The sequence below is a fragment of the Panthera leo genome, chromosome C1, assembly GCF_018350215.1.
Source record: "Panthera leo isolate Ple1 chromosome C1, P.leo_Ple1_pat1.1, whole genome shotgun sequence".
In the NCBI taxonomy this organism is placed as follows: Eukaryota; Metazoa; Chordata; class Mammalia; order Carnivora; family Felidae; genus Panthera; species Panthera leo.
The window spans coordinates 38,867,789-38,883,579 of NC_056686.1; the positions used below are offsets into that span (position 1 = coordinate 38,867,789).

The 15,791-nt window shown below is 36.3% G+C and overlaps 1 protein-coding gene across 12 annotated transcripts in view; it reads right to left on the reverse strand.

The window, feature by feature from the left end:
• The window catches only part of LOC122227036 (BEN domain-containing protein 5), a 1,450,833-nt gene that overhangs the window by 712,986 nt on the left and 722,056 nt on the right, over window positions 1–15,791 (reverse strand). For all 12 annotated transcript variants that reach the window (XR_006205861.1, XR_006205863.1, XR_006205862.1 and 9 more), the window contains one exon: window positions 5,890–5,984. Coding sequence is in view for 9 of the 12 variants with exons in the window: in XM_042951161.1 (XP_042807095.1) it covers window positions 5,890–5,984 (95 nt within the window). In the remaining 3 variants the exon portion in view is untranslated. The remainder of the gene's footprint in view (window positions 1–5,889; window positions 5,985–15,791) is intronic.

The following is a 15,791-nucleotide window of genomic DNA, read 5'->3' on the forward strand; positions in this document are numbered from 1 at the left end:
AGCCAAACATTTTAAAGAAGTTTATCTCACTCATTATCTCAGACAGCTGGCTTGAACTCCTGCCACATCAGTAAAATGGCACTCAACAAAACCCCTAATAACCTCCACATTGCTACAAGCATTGGACATTTTAATACTTAAATTATCTTTTTTTTTTTTAATTTTTTGTTAACGTTTTTTTATTTATTTTTGAGATAGGGAGAGACAGAGCATGAACAGGGGAGGGTCAGAGAGAGGGAGACACAGAATCCGAAACAGGCTCCAGTCTCTGAGCTGTCAGCACAGAGCCCGACACGGGTCTTGAACCCACGGACCGCGAGATCATGACCTGAGCCGAAGTCGGCCGCTTAGACGACTGAGCCACCCAGGCGCCCCAATACTTAAATTATCTTTGACCTTCAGTAGCAGTTGGCATTGTTAGTCACTTCCTCTTTTTTAGAAAAGCCCTCTCCTCTTTATTACATGACACCATACTATCTTGGTTTTCTTCCCACCCCTCTGGTCAGTTCCTCTTATCCTCTTTGGTGAGCTTCTCATCCTCTACCTGACTTTTAAATTGAAGGATTTCTCAGAGGGCTGTCCTAATCTTCCCTCTTTAGTCCATATGACCTCCCTCAGACATCACATCTGCCCCCACCATTCTGGTCATCATCTACAGGCTGATGACTCCTGAATTTGCATCTCAAGATTCCTCTCTTGAATCTCTTACCAATATATCCTATTGCCTACTTGACATATCTACTTGAATATCTCTCAGAAACTTCTAGCTGAATGTTTCCAAAGCCAAGCTAACCATCTCCTTTTTCCAACCAAATCTGCCAAAGCTGTCTTTCCTCCTATAACCTTTGTCTTCCATAAACGGCACCACCACCGCTTCTGTTGCACATGCCAGAAAACCCAGGAGTCATCTAGAACTCCTGCCTCTCTTTAATCTCCACATCTAGTCAATCAAAAGGTTAAACTGATTCAGTCTTCTGTTAACCCTCAAATCCTTCCACTTGTTTTCATTGTTACTGTTATCAGTCTAATCCATCATCAGCTGTAGCCTAAGGTATTACAAAAAACCTCCCAACAACTGTCTTCCTAAGATATTTTCTACTAAGCAATAAGACTGAACTTTCCAAAATGTCATTCTGGTCATGTCGTGCTCCTGCTTAATTTCTTTAAGTGCCTTCAGAATCAAGTCCAGTTCTTCACCTTGGCTTACAAAGCTCACCTCAGTCTCACTCCTACATACCACTCTAGTCATCTTCTCTTTAGAATTTAAGGTTCCAGGGATGCCTGGGTGGCTCAGTCGGTTAAGTGTCTGACTTCAATTCAGGTCATGATTTCGCAGTCTGTGGGTTTGAGTCCTGCGTCAGGCTCTGTGCTGATAGTTCAGAACATGGAGCCTGCTTCATATTCTGTGTCTCCCTCTCTCTCTGCCCCTCCCCTGCTCATGCTCTCTCTCAAGAATAAACATTTTTTAAAAATTAAAAAAAGAATTTCATGTTCCAATCATGTTGGCCTTTGCTCATCAAAGAGGTAATGTTCTTTCTCATCACTTGGCCTTCAAACACATTCTATTTCTTCACACATATCTCTGCCTACTATGATCTTACTGCTTTTGTCTTAGTTCTCAGCATAACACACCTAAGGAAGGTCTCTTATCCCTGGAGCAGCTTAAGTCTTAAATGCTGAATAGTTTCCACAGCATGCTTAATTCCCCCTGTTATAACAGTTATCACACTTTACTGTAGTTATATGTTTCATGTCTAGCCCAGCAGACTATGAGCTCTATCAGAACAGGAATTATATCTCTCCCCACTATTTTGTTCTGATGCCAAGCATAAGTCTTGGTCCATTGTAACTATTCAGTAAGGATTTATTGACAGGGAGAGGAGGGAGGGAAAAAAGAAAAGGAGGGAGGGAGAGAAGGCATAACGCTTACTCAATTAGTCTTGAGTGAGTCAGGAAAAAAGAAGAGAAATGGGCAGGGAATTAATTGAGTTAATAAGCTATTTGAGGCTTTTTAAAGTTATCCATTTCACATATGTTTCTTATAAAAACCTCAAGGAAGCTATTTTGCATTTTATAGTATAAGGAAACTGAAGCTTATAAAAGAGTTGTTATAGCTCATCATGTTATATCTTCAATCTGGAAATCCATTTCCTTAATTTTGTTCACGTCCCATTTCCTTGAGATCTAGGTGAAGTACCAAGCGCATGCAAAGCTTCTTCTTTACTCTCCATAGCCCTAATCATGCAGTTTTCTTCCTCTTCTATAGTCCCACATCATATTTTACGTCCACATCACGTCCCATTTCCTTGAGATCTAGGTGAAGTACCAAGCGCATGCAAAGCTTCTTCTTTACTCTCCATAGCCCTAATCATGCAGTTTTCTTCCTCTTCTATAGTCCCACATCATATTTTACATAATTCCCTAATGCTCCTTATACTGCACAATGCTCCTTATACTGTACTTATTTCTGTTTGTGTTCCGTTTACATTTTTAGAAAATAAAATCTTAAAGAAATAATCCAGATCACATTATTCATATTATCAGATTCATATAATCACCCCAGAACCTAGTAGAAAGTTAGATGTTCAATAAAATTGTGTTAAATGGAAGCCACCTCTAAGGTTTAGTCTAATCTTCTCAATCTACTGTAACGGACAAGTCAACCAGAAAAGTTATTCCAGATCTACCAAAGGTCACATAGCAGTATGTAACTCTCCGCTTATTTGTGTCTCCTTTCCCACCTTCTCCATGCAGAGAATATGGGAGGAACAGTAAACTTGGAGTCCTGGGGTCTCTGGCTAATGCCACCACTTACTGCTTGTGTAAATATCCTAGGCTTAGTTTCTGCTTAGGTAAGAATACAGATTTTGGCAGTCTTTTAATGGCAGTTCCCTGCAGTGGCTATCAAAAAGCAATCTCAGCCTTGGACAATATTAAAACATATTAATGCATTGTGGTTGCAGAAACTTGAGCTAACAACTAACACTTCTTAAAAAGTCTAATATGGAAACAAAATTAGAGTGAACTAAAATAGGCAGAAAAACTGCAAAAAAAAACCTTCTCCATTTTGTTGCTAGGTATTCTCACTTTATCTCTTCAAGGCCGAATAGCCTTGAGTGGCCACATATTTGCACAATGGCTTTTTAGTTGCTTCTTTTGCTCATCTTCTTTCTACAACTAATTGATTTCCAGACCTGTACTAAGGCCTGGCATCTTTACTTGACATCAGTTATGACCCCTATAACAGAAATGAAGAAGAATGTTATATTTCACCTAGAAAAGTACCTTTTCCTAATCTGGTATATATTTCATCCAGGAAAATTAGAACTTTCAATACTTTTTATGAAGTAAGAGTTTTTTCAAAGCCTGGTTGAAATATTAAAGGAAGTGAAGCCCGCAGGTAAGAAAAGTATCAGAAATGTGTCCTTTTGTTTGGTTGCCTTGGTTTTGGGAAAACTGGAATTAGGAAAACACTAGTTTTCTAATACTATTCTAATACTGGGATCTATAATGTATTTGTCAGTCTTAAGCCAGGCTGTTGTCTAGAATCCTAAATTGTGATGCACTCCACAGGGCCAATAAAATCTAATATTAAGAGAGCCAGTCATGTACACTTTTTGTGTTGGCCTAAAAACATTTAGAATAATGACTATTGCAAGACAGGTTCTGGTACAGGTAACTGACACAAGAAACAGAGTAAAATCCTAGGCAGAAAGCACCAAAGGGGCAGAAAGAATCCTTGGAGCAAACCAGTAGCAAAGAGAGAAACAATTATGGCAGTTAAAGATCAGTTAATAAAATTCTAAAAAGAAAGTTCTCTTTGAGAACAGATCTCTTCTGTCATATTCATACTGTATCCCCAACATCTAAGATAGTACATGGCATATTAAGATAATCAATAAAATCCTACTAAGTAAACAAATATCTCAGTCTGGATTGAAGAAAGGGAGCTATGAAAGAAGTGAGTAGCTTTGCATCCAAAGTCTGGGGATAGCAAAGTAAAAAAGACAAGAAATGAGGCATATCAACAACCTGATTTGCTCTGGTACTTAGTGCCTTACTTGGCTGATGAACTACAATAAACTCAATTCTGAACATTTAAACTCTTTCAGACTATTAGAGAAGCCCAATGACTGGATAATGGCTGCTTTTGAGAGCCTGCCAATATTGGATAAGAGCACTAACTTAATCCTCAGGTATTATAATATAAATGCAAGGGCTCATTAATATTTCAAAATCTTGTCAAGAGCCCTGACAGAGAGGCCCCAAATGATAATCCATATGAAACAAAACAAAACAAAACAAAATGATTAAGGCTTAAGGATTTTAAAAGCATGAAAAAAGAGAAGACTCCAGCATTGAACAGTTGGGGAAAAAGAATAGTGATTACCGTTGCTGGGTAAGATCCTAACACAGAACCTAATAAAAGAAGTACAATGTTATTTTGAGGGTTCTCATGAGCAGATCAACAGTGATGTCCTTTTGTTAGCAAGGTTTGAAGTACACATCTACACATATACCTATTAGCAGAGAGACATGCTATATTATTATCCACTGGGCTGAATTCAGAAAGTCAAAACAAAGGCTTATCCCTTGCCCAGATCCCATTGTCAAAGGAGATCCAGGAACAGGAGTATAGTTGACTTGATGCAGCAAAGCAAAAAACAGGCCCAGGAAGATATTTTTATCTTTTAATAAACAGTTTTCATTATCATTGAATGCCTACACTTTCATAAACCTGAGCTTCATAGCCCAGCATTTATAGAAAATTGCCAAGTATCGTTTGTAGATAAAAGCACAATTCAATATTTATGAATTGCTAGTTTTCTATAAATATAGACATTTGGAGATGATCTCCTCACTAGTCATTAAAATTTGAACAGGGATCAAAGCTAGAATAATATTAACAATTCCTCACATTTGTATAGTGTTTTACATAATACTATTAATAATAGATGACATTTATTGAGCACTTAGCAAGTGCCAGGCACTTTACATGTAAATTCTCATAACAAATTCAGTTTAGTTCAACAAGCATTCAATTAATACCTACTGTGTGATAGATGAATAACACTGGTTTCTGTCTTTAAAAACTCTCATCTTGTTGCATTCAATCAATGTTTGTTGAAAGAATAAATGAATGGATGAATGAAAAATTAATTGGTTTGAATGGTAGTGTGAGGTAATAAAAAATGACATAGGCTCCTCCTTTAACTATCTATGGTCTTGAGAAAGTACTTAACCTCTCGTAGCCTCTATTTTTTCATCTGTAATATATGAATATTTAAGCTCTCCCTTGTAAAACTGTTATGACAATAGTGACAGCAAATGCTCTCAGTAAGTGAGAGCAGTTATCATCATCATCACTGCCATAATTATTACTATTACTAAGCAAGCTTATCAAACTCTCTTCACCTTTCTATAGCATGGGACAAATATAACTTTAACATCCACAAAGCACATAGCATCTATACAAAAACACCACAAACACCAAGCAAAGCAAGGGAAATCTACTAAATTGTAGTTCCCAGTGCTCTGCTAGTACAACATGTGTGTTCAGGCTAGGAAACAAAACAAAACAACATAGCATCAACTTCAATTATGTTTCCAAAGATACTATGATAAAAGACCAACAAGACAGGAAGTTCACCAAGTAACAGACTGTACCTTCCTTCATAATAGAATGCTGGTCACTCCATATATGGAACTATGTTCCCTATTCCAACATTCTCAAAGAATCATACCTAGAGCCCAGACAATGGCCATCAAGAAACTCATCTTACTCCTGTCAATGCCAGTGAGACTAAGCACTGGCCATCCAGCATGTAAACTTTGAGATCTGGACAAATTCTCCAGCCATAAGTGGGTCCCATTCTGTGGGTCACTTACCATTTGGGTCTGCTAGTAGATTTCACCATAGGGGCCATTCCATCTCTATAAAGACTCTTGGTTTTACTGAAGTTAACAATGTTGAAGATGACTCTCTGAAAGAAAGGGAAAAGTTTATCAGAAGACTATGCTATCCAAGTTCCTTTTCCTGCTAATTAGGAATGGAAACAATAAGCAGGGTTAAAGGAAGCCATATGGACTATTTGCCACCAGTATAGTGAGAATAAATGGTGCCCACAGAAATACAATGTGTTTGTGCCAGTTTAGTATAATAGTCAAGAGCACAGACTCTGTAACCTGGAAGCCTGAGTTTTAATCCCACTCTACCACTCTCAAACTGTGTGACTGTGCCAAGCTACTAAACCTTTCTATACCTTGGTTTCCTCATTGGAAAATGGAGATAATAATAGTACCTAGGATTATTGATGATAATTAAATAAGTTAATATATGCACAGTGTTTGGAACCATTCTTTGTACATAATTAATGCTACATAAGTTTTAGCTATTATTATTAACTGTGCCTCTCTCCAGCATGACCTAGAATTTACATGGATATGAACAACAGTATTGTTAGAGTAACAGTAGTACATTTGAAGTTCAACCAAACTAAAGATAATAATTGAGTGCAAAGCTGAAGTTAAAAAATTCTGCAACTGCTCAGCACCCCTTTTACTAGACCTGGAGGATATATGTCCTCTTTTGCGCCACCTTTTGTTATCCTCTGCTGGGGCAAGTTGTACTGAGCTCAACCCTAATCTCAGCAACAACTCACAGAAGCATAAGTACTTCCCCTCTCTGGTCCTCAACTTTAAAATGGGGGAGTGGAGTGTTCTAGATGAGTAAAGTCTTTACAGAAGGATAGTCTAGTTAAAAGAGATTAGCTTTTGTTTTAGTAGTCAACTTCACTATAGGTGAAGAAGAGAGATGAGGAAAGATAAGGGAATTGGGGTTAAAAGACACTTTGTGGCTCCTGAAATAGTCCAAAAAAAAAAAAAAAAAGAGGATGGGGACCAGAGCAAGGGCAACCAGAATAGTTGGGAAAAAAAGGAAAATTTTCAAAAGGTTACAATATGCTGGGTTTTCTATCCATAGGCAATTAAAGAGAGGGGAGCATCAAAATTTACATATTATCTCACTTAGCAAACATTTATTGTGTGAGGTATTATATAATATTAAGTCCAGGAATTTTGTTCATTTTTATAAATTTTTAAATATTGTTCTATAACTATACAAAATATTAACATTTTCATTTTACATATGTGGAAGCTGAGCTCAGAGAGGCTAAGTAACTTGTCCAAAGTCATGCAATTAACAGAAGACTTGATATTTGAATCCAGGGAATAAAAAGATAAGTAAAATGTCCATTATCTCTACCCTTGAATTACTCACTAAGGTTCCAAAATTCTATAATTCTAACCAAGTCTATTTTCTAAAGTAAGGGCAAGAATAAATATAATGGTAATTTTTTAAGGCTTTAACATTTTTTCTTCTTAAAAGAGAAAATCAAAGCTATTTTCTCAGGTCTCATATTGGGACTACCATAAAATGCTTTCTTCTATGAAATAAGCTCTTAGGAATAACATGTTTTCCTTTCTCCTCAGAGACCTACCTACTGACCCCATCACCAGGCATTTCAGTTGCAGACCTCTCTTCTGTCATTAAATTAAGTCATCAAGAATGTCTAAGGCTGTTCAATTATTAATAACATGGACCTGCCTGTTGTCAGTTCAATTACTTCTCCCAGGGTCTTGGCCACTGTCTGATTTAAGAAAATCAATATCAAGGGGACAAATTGCCTTTGAATCTCACAGGGCTTATTCCCCCCTTTCTCTTCTGAGATTTTCCAAGTGTCAGATCCATTTCCGGTGAACCTGGAAGTTACACTGCACTTTCAGGATCTAGATTAATACTAAATGCAATGAAAATCCAATACATAAATAATGTTCATATGTGAAGCTGGAATAAAGAAGTGAGAAAGCAAAATATCTGTTGATCATTAATATCCTACTAAGTTCCAGTAAAATTTCCTAGGTGTTTTAAATATGCTATATTATTTAAATATTCCATCCATAAACAAAAGGTGTCTATTTTAGCCCAGTTTTAGATGTGAAGAAATTGAAGCTAATAAAGGACAATAAAGACTATACTTCCTCTATGACATCCCATGCAAAAAGAACACCATTCTCCTCTCAAGCTTTTTTTAAATGTTTTCTAGTCTATTTAGCAAGGCAACATGTGGCTATGAGAATCAAAGGTATTTGGAAGTAGGCAGTGCAGGAAATCTTGGCTTTCCATATTTTACACTTCAGTATCTACTATTTACCCCAATGCATCACAAGAAATGGCACCCATAAGGTAATGGTAACAACAACTATAATAATAGCTAACAATTCCTGAGTACCTTCTATGTACCAAATTATGAGTTCAGCACTCATTCACACTATTTCAATATGTTTCATATTAGAATCGCCTCATTGTATGTTAGAATCATTTGGATAGCTTTTAAAAACTACTGACTCTTGGGCCTCAACACCAAATCACAATCTCTGATATCTGATGTATCATTTCATTTGTTTTGAGGATAATGAACTTTTTGAGACAGGGACTATTTATTTTCCTTTACTTATGGGTGAGGCAAGTAATACTGAGTGTAAGTAAATTAAAATCACATAAATAATAAGTAGTAGAGCCAGAATTGAAGCAAGTCCATTGACTCAAAAGTAATAAGATCATGGACATTCCAGACAGATACATCTGAACTGAAACCCAGCTCCCCACTAGTTCTGTGAGTTTGGGCAAAATAATTTTATATTGATTATTTATATCTGAAATTGGGATGATAATAGCACCCTAAAAAAGTTTTATAAGAATCTGTGAGATTATATATAAATCACCCAGCACATTATATCTAGCTCATAAAAGGTACTCAGTATTTATTAAGCCTTCCTCCTTATATTCAATAAAATAGGATCTTTTAGTTCATTAACAAATTCTTCCTTCTTTTCTTCATTTATTTTTCTTTTTTCTTTAATTTTTTTTAAACATTTATTTATTTTTGAGAGACAGAGAGAGACAGAGCATGAGCAGGGAAGGGGCGGAGAGAGAGGGAGACACAGAATCCTAAGCAGGCTCCAGGCTCTGAGCTGTCAGCACAGAGCCTCATGTGGGGCTGGAACTCACAAACTGTGAGCAGAAACTCACATGACCTGAGCTGAAGTCTGACACTTAACTGACTGAGACACCCAGGTGCCCCTCTTTTTCTTTCTTCTTTAGATTTAAATTTTTAATCCAGGATTCTTGTTTTAGCAATATGGTGCTTGAGATAAGAGCTTTGTAAATAGTGACCTGCAGTACACTGTTAGACTCAGACTGGATTATAGCTCTCAAGCAGCCATATGTTTGAGGCCTAGAGCTCTGTCCATTCTGACCAAGGGGTTCATGGTGTTATAGAAGAGTACAAGCTTTATTCTAGGTGTAAGCCATCGAGAGGTCCAATGTAGCTGGGTGTGTAGTGAAGAGACTGCGTGCTGTCTAGGCAGTGGATTTGATTCTCTGACTTTGCAAATATCTGATAATTTTGTCCAATCATGAGTAAATTTCCCATTTAAGGTTGTCCAAGGTAGCGCCAGGGACTATTCTAAATAGGCACGTGCATTCTGAAAATTAGTGGGTCATCACAATTTTAAAATAATTCATTATCTAACAACATTTATTAAAAGTTTGCTTAGATTTGAAAGTCATTTGATTTTCACATGAAATTTCAACATCGCAATTATAAGTGGAAGGAAAGGGAGAGTTGTTCAATGACTTAAATATAATTTCACATAGTTTAAATATTTGAACAGTTTTAAATAAATATTACTTTATTGTGTGAACACTTTCTCACTGATGGTGACTATTAAGATTTTGAAGACATTGTCACTGAAAAGTCTCGATTACAAATTGCATATATCCATTTCAGAAATAAAAACCTCATATAAAAATGATATGTTCACAGACACAAACTGATAAGTTTCAATTAAAAATTTGAAGATTTAAAAAATAAATTTAGCATTTGATTTCCACTTTAGATTTAAAATGGAGGCATTTCATTCCAAACATCCTGGCTCATGCAGATTTAAATTCTCATTTGCTGTCCTTGCATGGATGTTAAATATAAGTTCCTAAATACCAAGACCAATAAAACCTGCTTTCTGCATGTTCTCAAATATTCCTGTGGTTTCTAGAAATTTGCAGAAGGTTATCTATGGCAGTATTCTCCAAAATTTTTCATGCCTAGGCACAAATAGAAAATAATATTAAGGCAGATGGAAAAAATGATATTGTGCAGAATGTTAGGGTACCTGGGGAACATTTGGTTGGAAAACCATATGAAGTTTGGTGAAAAAAATAAACACACTGTGTTGAGAACATTCTTTACATAAAGAGCCTCTAATGAAAAAAAAAAAAAAAAAGAAAAAGAAAGAAACAAACAAACAAATCCAGAGTCCAGAAAAATACACAGGTGCAGAAAGAAGGTTATTGGTCTCGGTATCTAGGAGCTTACATTTTAACATCCATGCAAGGATAGCAAATGAGAACTTAAATCTGCATGAGCCAGGATGTTTGGAATGAGATGTCTCCATAACACTACTACTCTCAAAATGATTTAGTATTCATAGAACTATGGTCTAGAAAGAAATCATTCACAGTGAGAGATGACAAAGAAGTATGCCTATCTATTTCTGGGTTTGGGGTAGAAACAAATAATTAAAAAGAAAATAGGCCAGAACATATTTGGGTTCGGGTTTGAATTTATACTATAGCTTCAACTTAAGAACCCAGGTCAAGAACCTAAAATAAATTTAGTTACAGGCAAATAGTCCTACAGAACCTAGTGAAAACAATGAAAAGTTGTTTTGAATACACACATTTCAACCCAGGAACATAGGATTTCCATAAATAAAGTCCTGTGGAGGTTAACATTTCACAGAAATTTATAAAACACATAAGGAAACAATCCACACTAAAAGTAAGAATCAGCTATAAAAATAGATAAATGAATTTGGCTACAAAGAATTTCAAGTTATAAAACTATCTGGCCAACTATAAAGAAAATATTTTTGTAATGACTAAAAAATTAAAATAATGTTTAAAACACATGAAAACAGAACAAAATAAATAAAAAAAATTTAAAGACCAGAAATATTTTCTAAAAAATTAAACAGAGCTTCTAGAAATATATTTTTTACACTAATTGAACTTAAATTCAGTAGATAGGTTAGAATGCAGAATAGATGATATTTCCAAAACTCAACACAGTATATTCAGACAATAAAAAGTATGACAAAGGGATACAGAGGAAAAAATAAAAATCTGCATTACATATGAATTTTAGAAAGAAGCTAAAGGAAACTAGCATTTTCTCAAAAGAAAATGCGACTCAGATTTCAAGAATCACAACTCAGTCCAAAGCAGGATTAAAAAAAATCTAGATATAGACACATCCCAGTGAAACTGCAGAATACCAACAATAAAGGGCATTTTTTCAGAGCAAACCAGAGAAAACATAAATTACCCACAAAGACACAGGAAATTAGACTTAAACAGACTTAACACCAGCAACATGAGAGACCCGAAAATAACATACGATCACCCAAGAATGAAGGTAAAATAAATTTTCAGACAAAGCCTAAGAAGTATAGGAATTTCAGACCCTCAGTGAAGGAGCTACTTACTTAAGGATGAACTTCAAAGAAAGAAACTGAACACCAAATGTAAGAGTGGCAAGAAACAAAAGTGAGCAGAGAAACAGGTAAATCTAAATAAGAATTGACTACATAAAAATATTATTATGAAATAATAAATTTGAGGGGTGCTAATAAGTTTGCATAAAAACACTGGTTAACAATAACAGATGTGTTTGGGGCTGGGTTGAAGTGGAGGGAAGCAAAATCAGAGTTAAACTATGATAATGACTTTGTATGGTTCCAAAGGAGGACAGGGATGCTAATTAACTTAAGACATTATAACAAATAAGCATGGGGCAGTTCAAGAGCAATCACTATAATTACAGAAACAGGAGTTATAAATTCCAAATGAGTAACAGGAAAAAGAGAATAAAGAAAATATGGCAAATATAATAGAAAGTTTGACAGGATAGAGGATAAAAAGCAAGGAAAAAACGTTGTATATGGGAAGATCAAATAAGATAGTAAAAATAATTCCAAATATCAGTAATCAAAATATTGGAAATTGACTGATTAACATGTTTAAAAAATTTCCCAAACTGATAAGGAAAAAAAAATCCACATTTACCATCATTCCCAGGGAATGACTAAAATGTAAAGATATTTATTTACACAGTAATTTAAAGGTAATTTAAATGTAAAAGGATATGCTCTTAAGGCTGAATAATATTCCATTGCATGTATATACCACATTTTCTTTATCTGGTTATCTATTGATGGACATTGTGTTGCTTCCACCTCTTCAATATTGTGAATGATACTATGAACGTGGGTGTTTATTTTTAAAGTTAGTTGTATTTAACAAGTCACAAAGTTCTTGAAAATCTGACAATTAGCCATTGAGACCTGGCACCGGCTGACTTCAGCATATTACTATCTGGAACCAATGAATGGGGGAGCACACAAACCTTCCCTGCAGGATTTTAAAACTGAGAAACTATGGGATGATTCAAAGCAAGACTCAGAACTAAGATGGCGCCATAGTGGGAGGCCCCTAGGCTTGCCTTGTCCTGGGAACACAGCTAGAGAACTGTTAGATCATTCTGAATACTTAGGAAAATGACCTAAGGACTGATAGAACAAACTGCACTACTAGAGGGAAAGAAGAGTCCACTTCAAGGAAAGTAGAAAGTGTGGAGACATGGTTTGGGGGAGAAATGGATTACAGATGCTGCAGGGGGGAGGGAGCCCTCATTGTGGAGAAAGGTGAGATGGACTGGAGCAAACAGTGGTAAGCAAAAGGAGAACACCTCCCCAAAGCCATTGGCTGGGAAAATGAGAGGGGCTGAATTTCATGAGTTTTTGCAACCAATGGGGATCAAAGACTGGCGTTTCAGAGGTCCCCAGGCTTGGTTACGATAGAGACCTGAGGATACTGCACTACTCCTGGAGCAGAGGAAAGCAAACAACCCTGGGGACAGACTGCTTGATCTGGGGATTGCCTAAGTGGCATGGGGAGAGACTGTTCATTCTCTTTGGAGCACATCTGTGAGAGATTAAATTGCCTCTGGGGACAAAAGAATCAGCGAGCACCATTTCCTTTTCCTGACCCACAGTGTAAACCAACTTCAGTGAACAGCACAGTGCCAACCCTGGCTGCCTAAACTGCCTACACCAAGTCTTGTCCTGCTGCACTCCACTGGTACTGCATTTCTAGGGAAAATGTGCCTAAATAGTGGGCCCTATTGACCAACAGAGTGAGGCCCTCCCCCCGCAGGCACCATGTCTGCTAACCTGGAGTTCTAAAGAGCTTCAATTCTAGTGGAAATAACATCAGGTCTCTTTTAGCAAGCCGACCAGAGCACACCTAGTTAAAACTCACCACACTCTAGTCAAGGTCCAAACATTCCCCACTATAGACAAGGAGAAATTCTGTAGAGAACTGACCTGAAGGATAAACAGCCACAACACAGCAGCAGAGTGCACATCAGGGAGACCCTTACCACAGGCATAAAAGAGCTAAAAAAAAAATCAGGCCAAAGTGAAAAATGCAATATTTGAGATTTGAAATCAACTGCTGGAATGACCACAGGAAGGGAAGAAGCAGAGGAACAAATAAGTGATACAGAAAATAGAATAATGGAAAATAATGAAGGTGAACAAAAGAGGGAAAGAAAAGTCTTGGATCATGAAAGTAGACTTAGGGAACTCAGTGACTCCATCAAGCATGATAATATTTGTATCATAGGAGAACCAGAAGAAGAAGAGACAGAAAAGGGGGCAGAAGGTTTATTAAAAAAAAATTGCACCAGAAATATTCTCTTACCTGGGGAAGGAAACAGACATCCAAACCCAGGAGGCACAGAGAACTCCCATCAAAATCAATAAAGGCATGCCAACACCAACACATTGTAGTTAAATTTGTAAAACATAAATATAAAGAAAAAAATCCTAAAAGCAGCAAGACAAAGGAAGTCCCTAACTTAGATGGGAAGACCAGTAAGGTTAGCATCAGATTTCTACACAGAAATTTGGCAAGTCAGGAGGGAGTGGCATGATATATTCAATGTGCTGAAAGGGAAAAATCTGCAGCCAAGAATACTCTATCTAGCAAGGTTATCATTCAGGATACAAAGAGAGATAAAGAGTTTCTCAGACAAAAAATAAAAAATAAAAACAGACAAACAAAAAACCTAAAGGAGTTCATGACCACTAAACCAGCCTTGCAAGAAATATTAAAGGGGATTCTTTGAGTGGAAAAGAAAAACCAAAAGTAACAAAGGTTACAAAGGAAGAGAGAAAATTTCCAGAAACAATGACAAAACAAGTAATAAAACAGCACTAAATACATGTCTATCAATAACCACTCTAAAAGTAAATGGAGTAAATGCTCCAATCAAAAGACATAGGGTGCTCTTTAAACTCCAAGTCCTACTAAAGAATGAATGGGTTAAACAAGAAATTAAAGATGAAATGAAGAAGTACATGGAAGCCAATGAAAATGAAAACACAACAGTCCAAAACCTCTGCAATGCAGCAAAGGCAGTCATAAGAGGGAAGTATATAGCAATCTAGGCCTTCCTAAAGAAGGAAGACATGTCTCAAATACATAACCTAACCTTACACCTAAAGGAGCCAGAAAAACAACAACAACAACAACAACAACAACAACAACAACAACACAAAACAAAATAGCAAATAAAGCCCAAAACCAGCAGAATAAGGGAAATAATAAAGATGAGAGCAGAAATCAATCATATATCTATATCTATATTGGTATCAATGTTGATATCGATATAGATATACATTAGAACAGATCAATGAAACCAGGAGTGGTTCTTTGAAAGAATTAACAAAATTGATAACCCCCTAGCCAGATTGTTAAAAAGAAAACAGAAAGGACCCAAATAAATAAAATCATGAATGAAAGAGAAGATATCATAACCAACACCACAGAAATACAATTATTAGAGAATATTATGAGCAATTATATGCCAACAAATTGGGCAATCTGGAAGAAGTGGACAAATTCCTAGAAACATAAACTACCAAAACTGAAACAGAAAGAAATAGAAAATTTGATCAGACCCATAACCAGTAAAGAAATTAAATCAGTAATCAAAAATCTCCTAACAAAGAGTCCAGGGCTGGATGGCTTTCCAGGGGAATTCTACCAAACATTTAAAAAAGAGCTAATACCGATTATTTTGAAGCTGTTCCAAAAAATAGAAATGGAAGGAAATCTTCTAAACTCATTCTATGATGCCAGCATTACCTTGATTCTTAAACCAAAGACCTAACTAAAAAGGAGAACTATAGACCAATTTCCCTAATGAACATGGATGCAAAAATTCTCAACAAGATACTGCAAACCGAATCCAACAAAACATTAAAAGAATTATTTATCACGATCAAGTGGGATTTATTCCTGGGATGAAGGGCTGGTTCAATATCCACAAATCAATCAATGTGATACATCACATTAATAAAAGAAAGGATAAGAACCACACGATCCTGCCAATAGATGCAGAAAAAGCACAATTGACAAAATACAACATCCTTTCCTGATAAAAAACCCTCAAGAAAGTAGGGATAGATGGAACATACCTCAAGATCAGAAAGGCCATATACAAAAGACCCACAGCTAATATCATCCTCAATGGGGAAAAACTGATAGCTTTCCCCCTACGGTCAGGAACATGACAAGGATGTCCACTCTCACCTCTCACCAC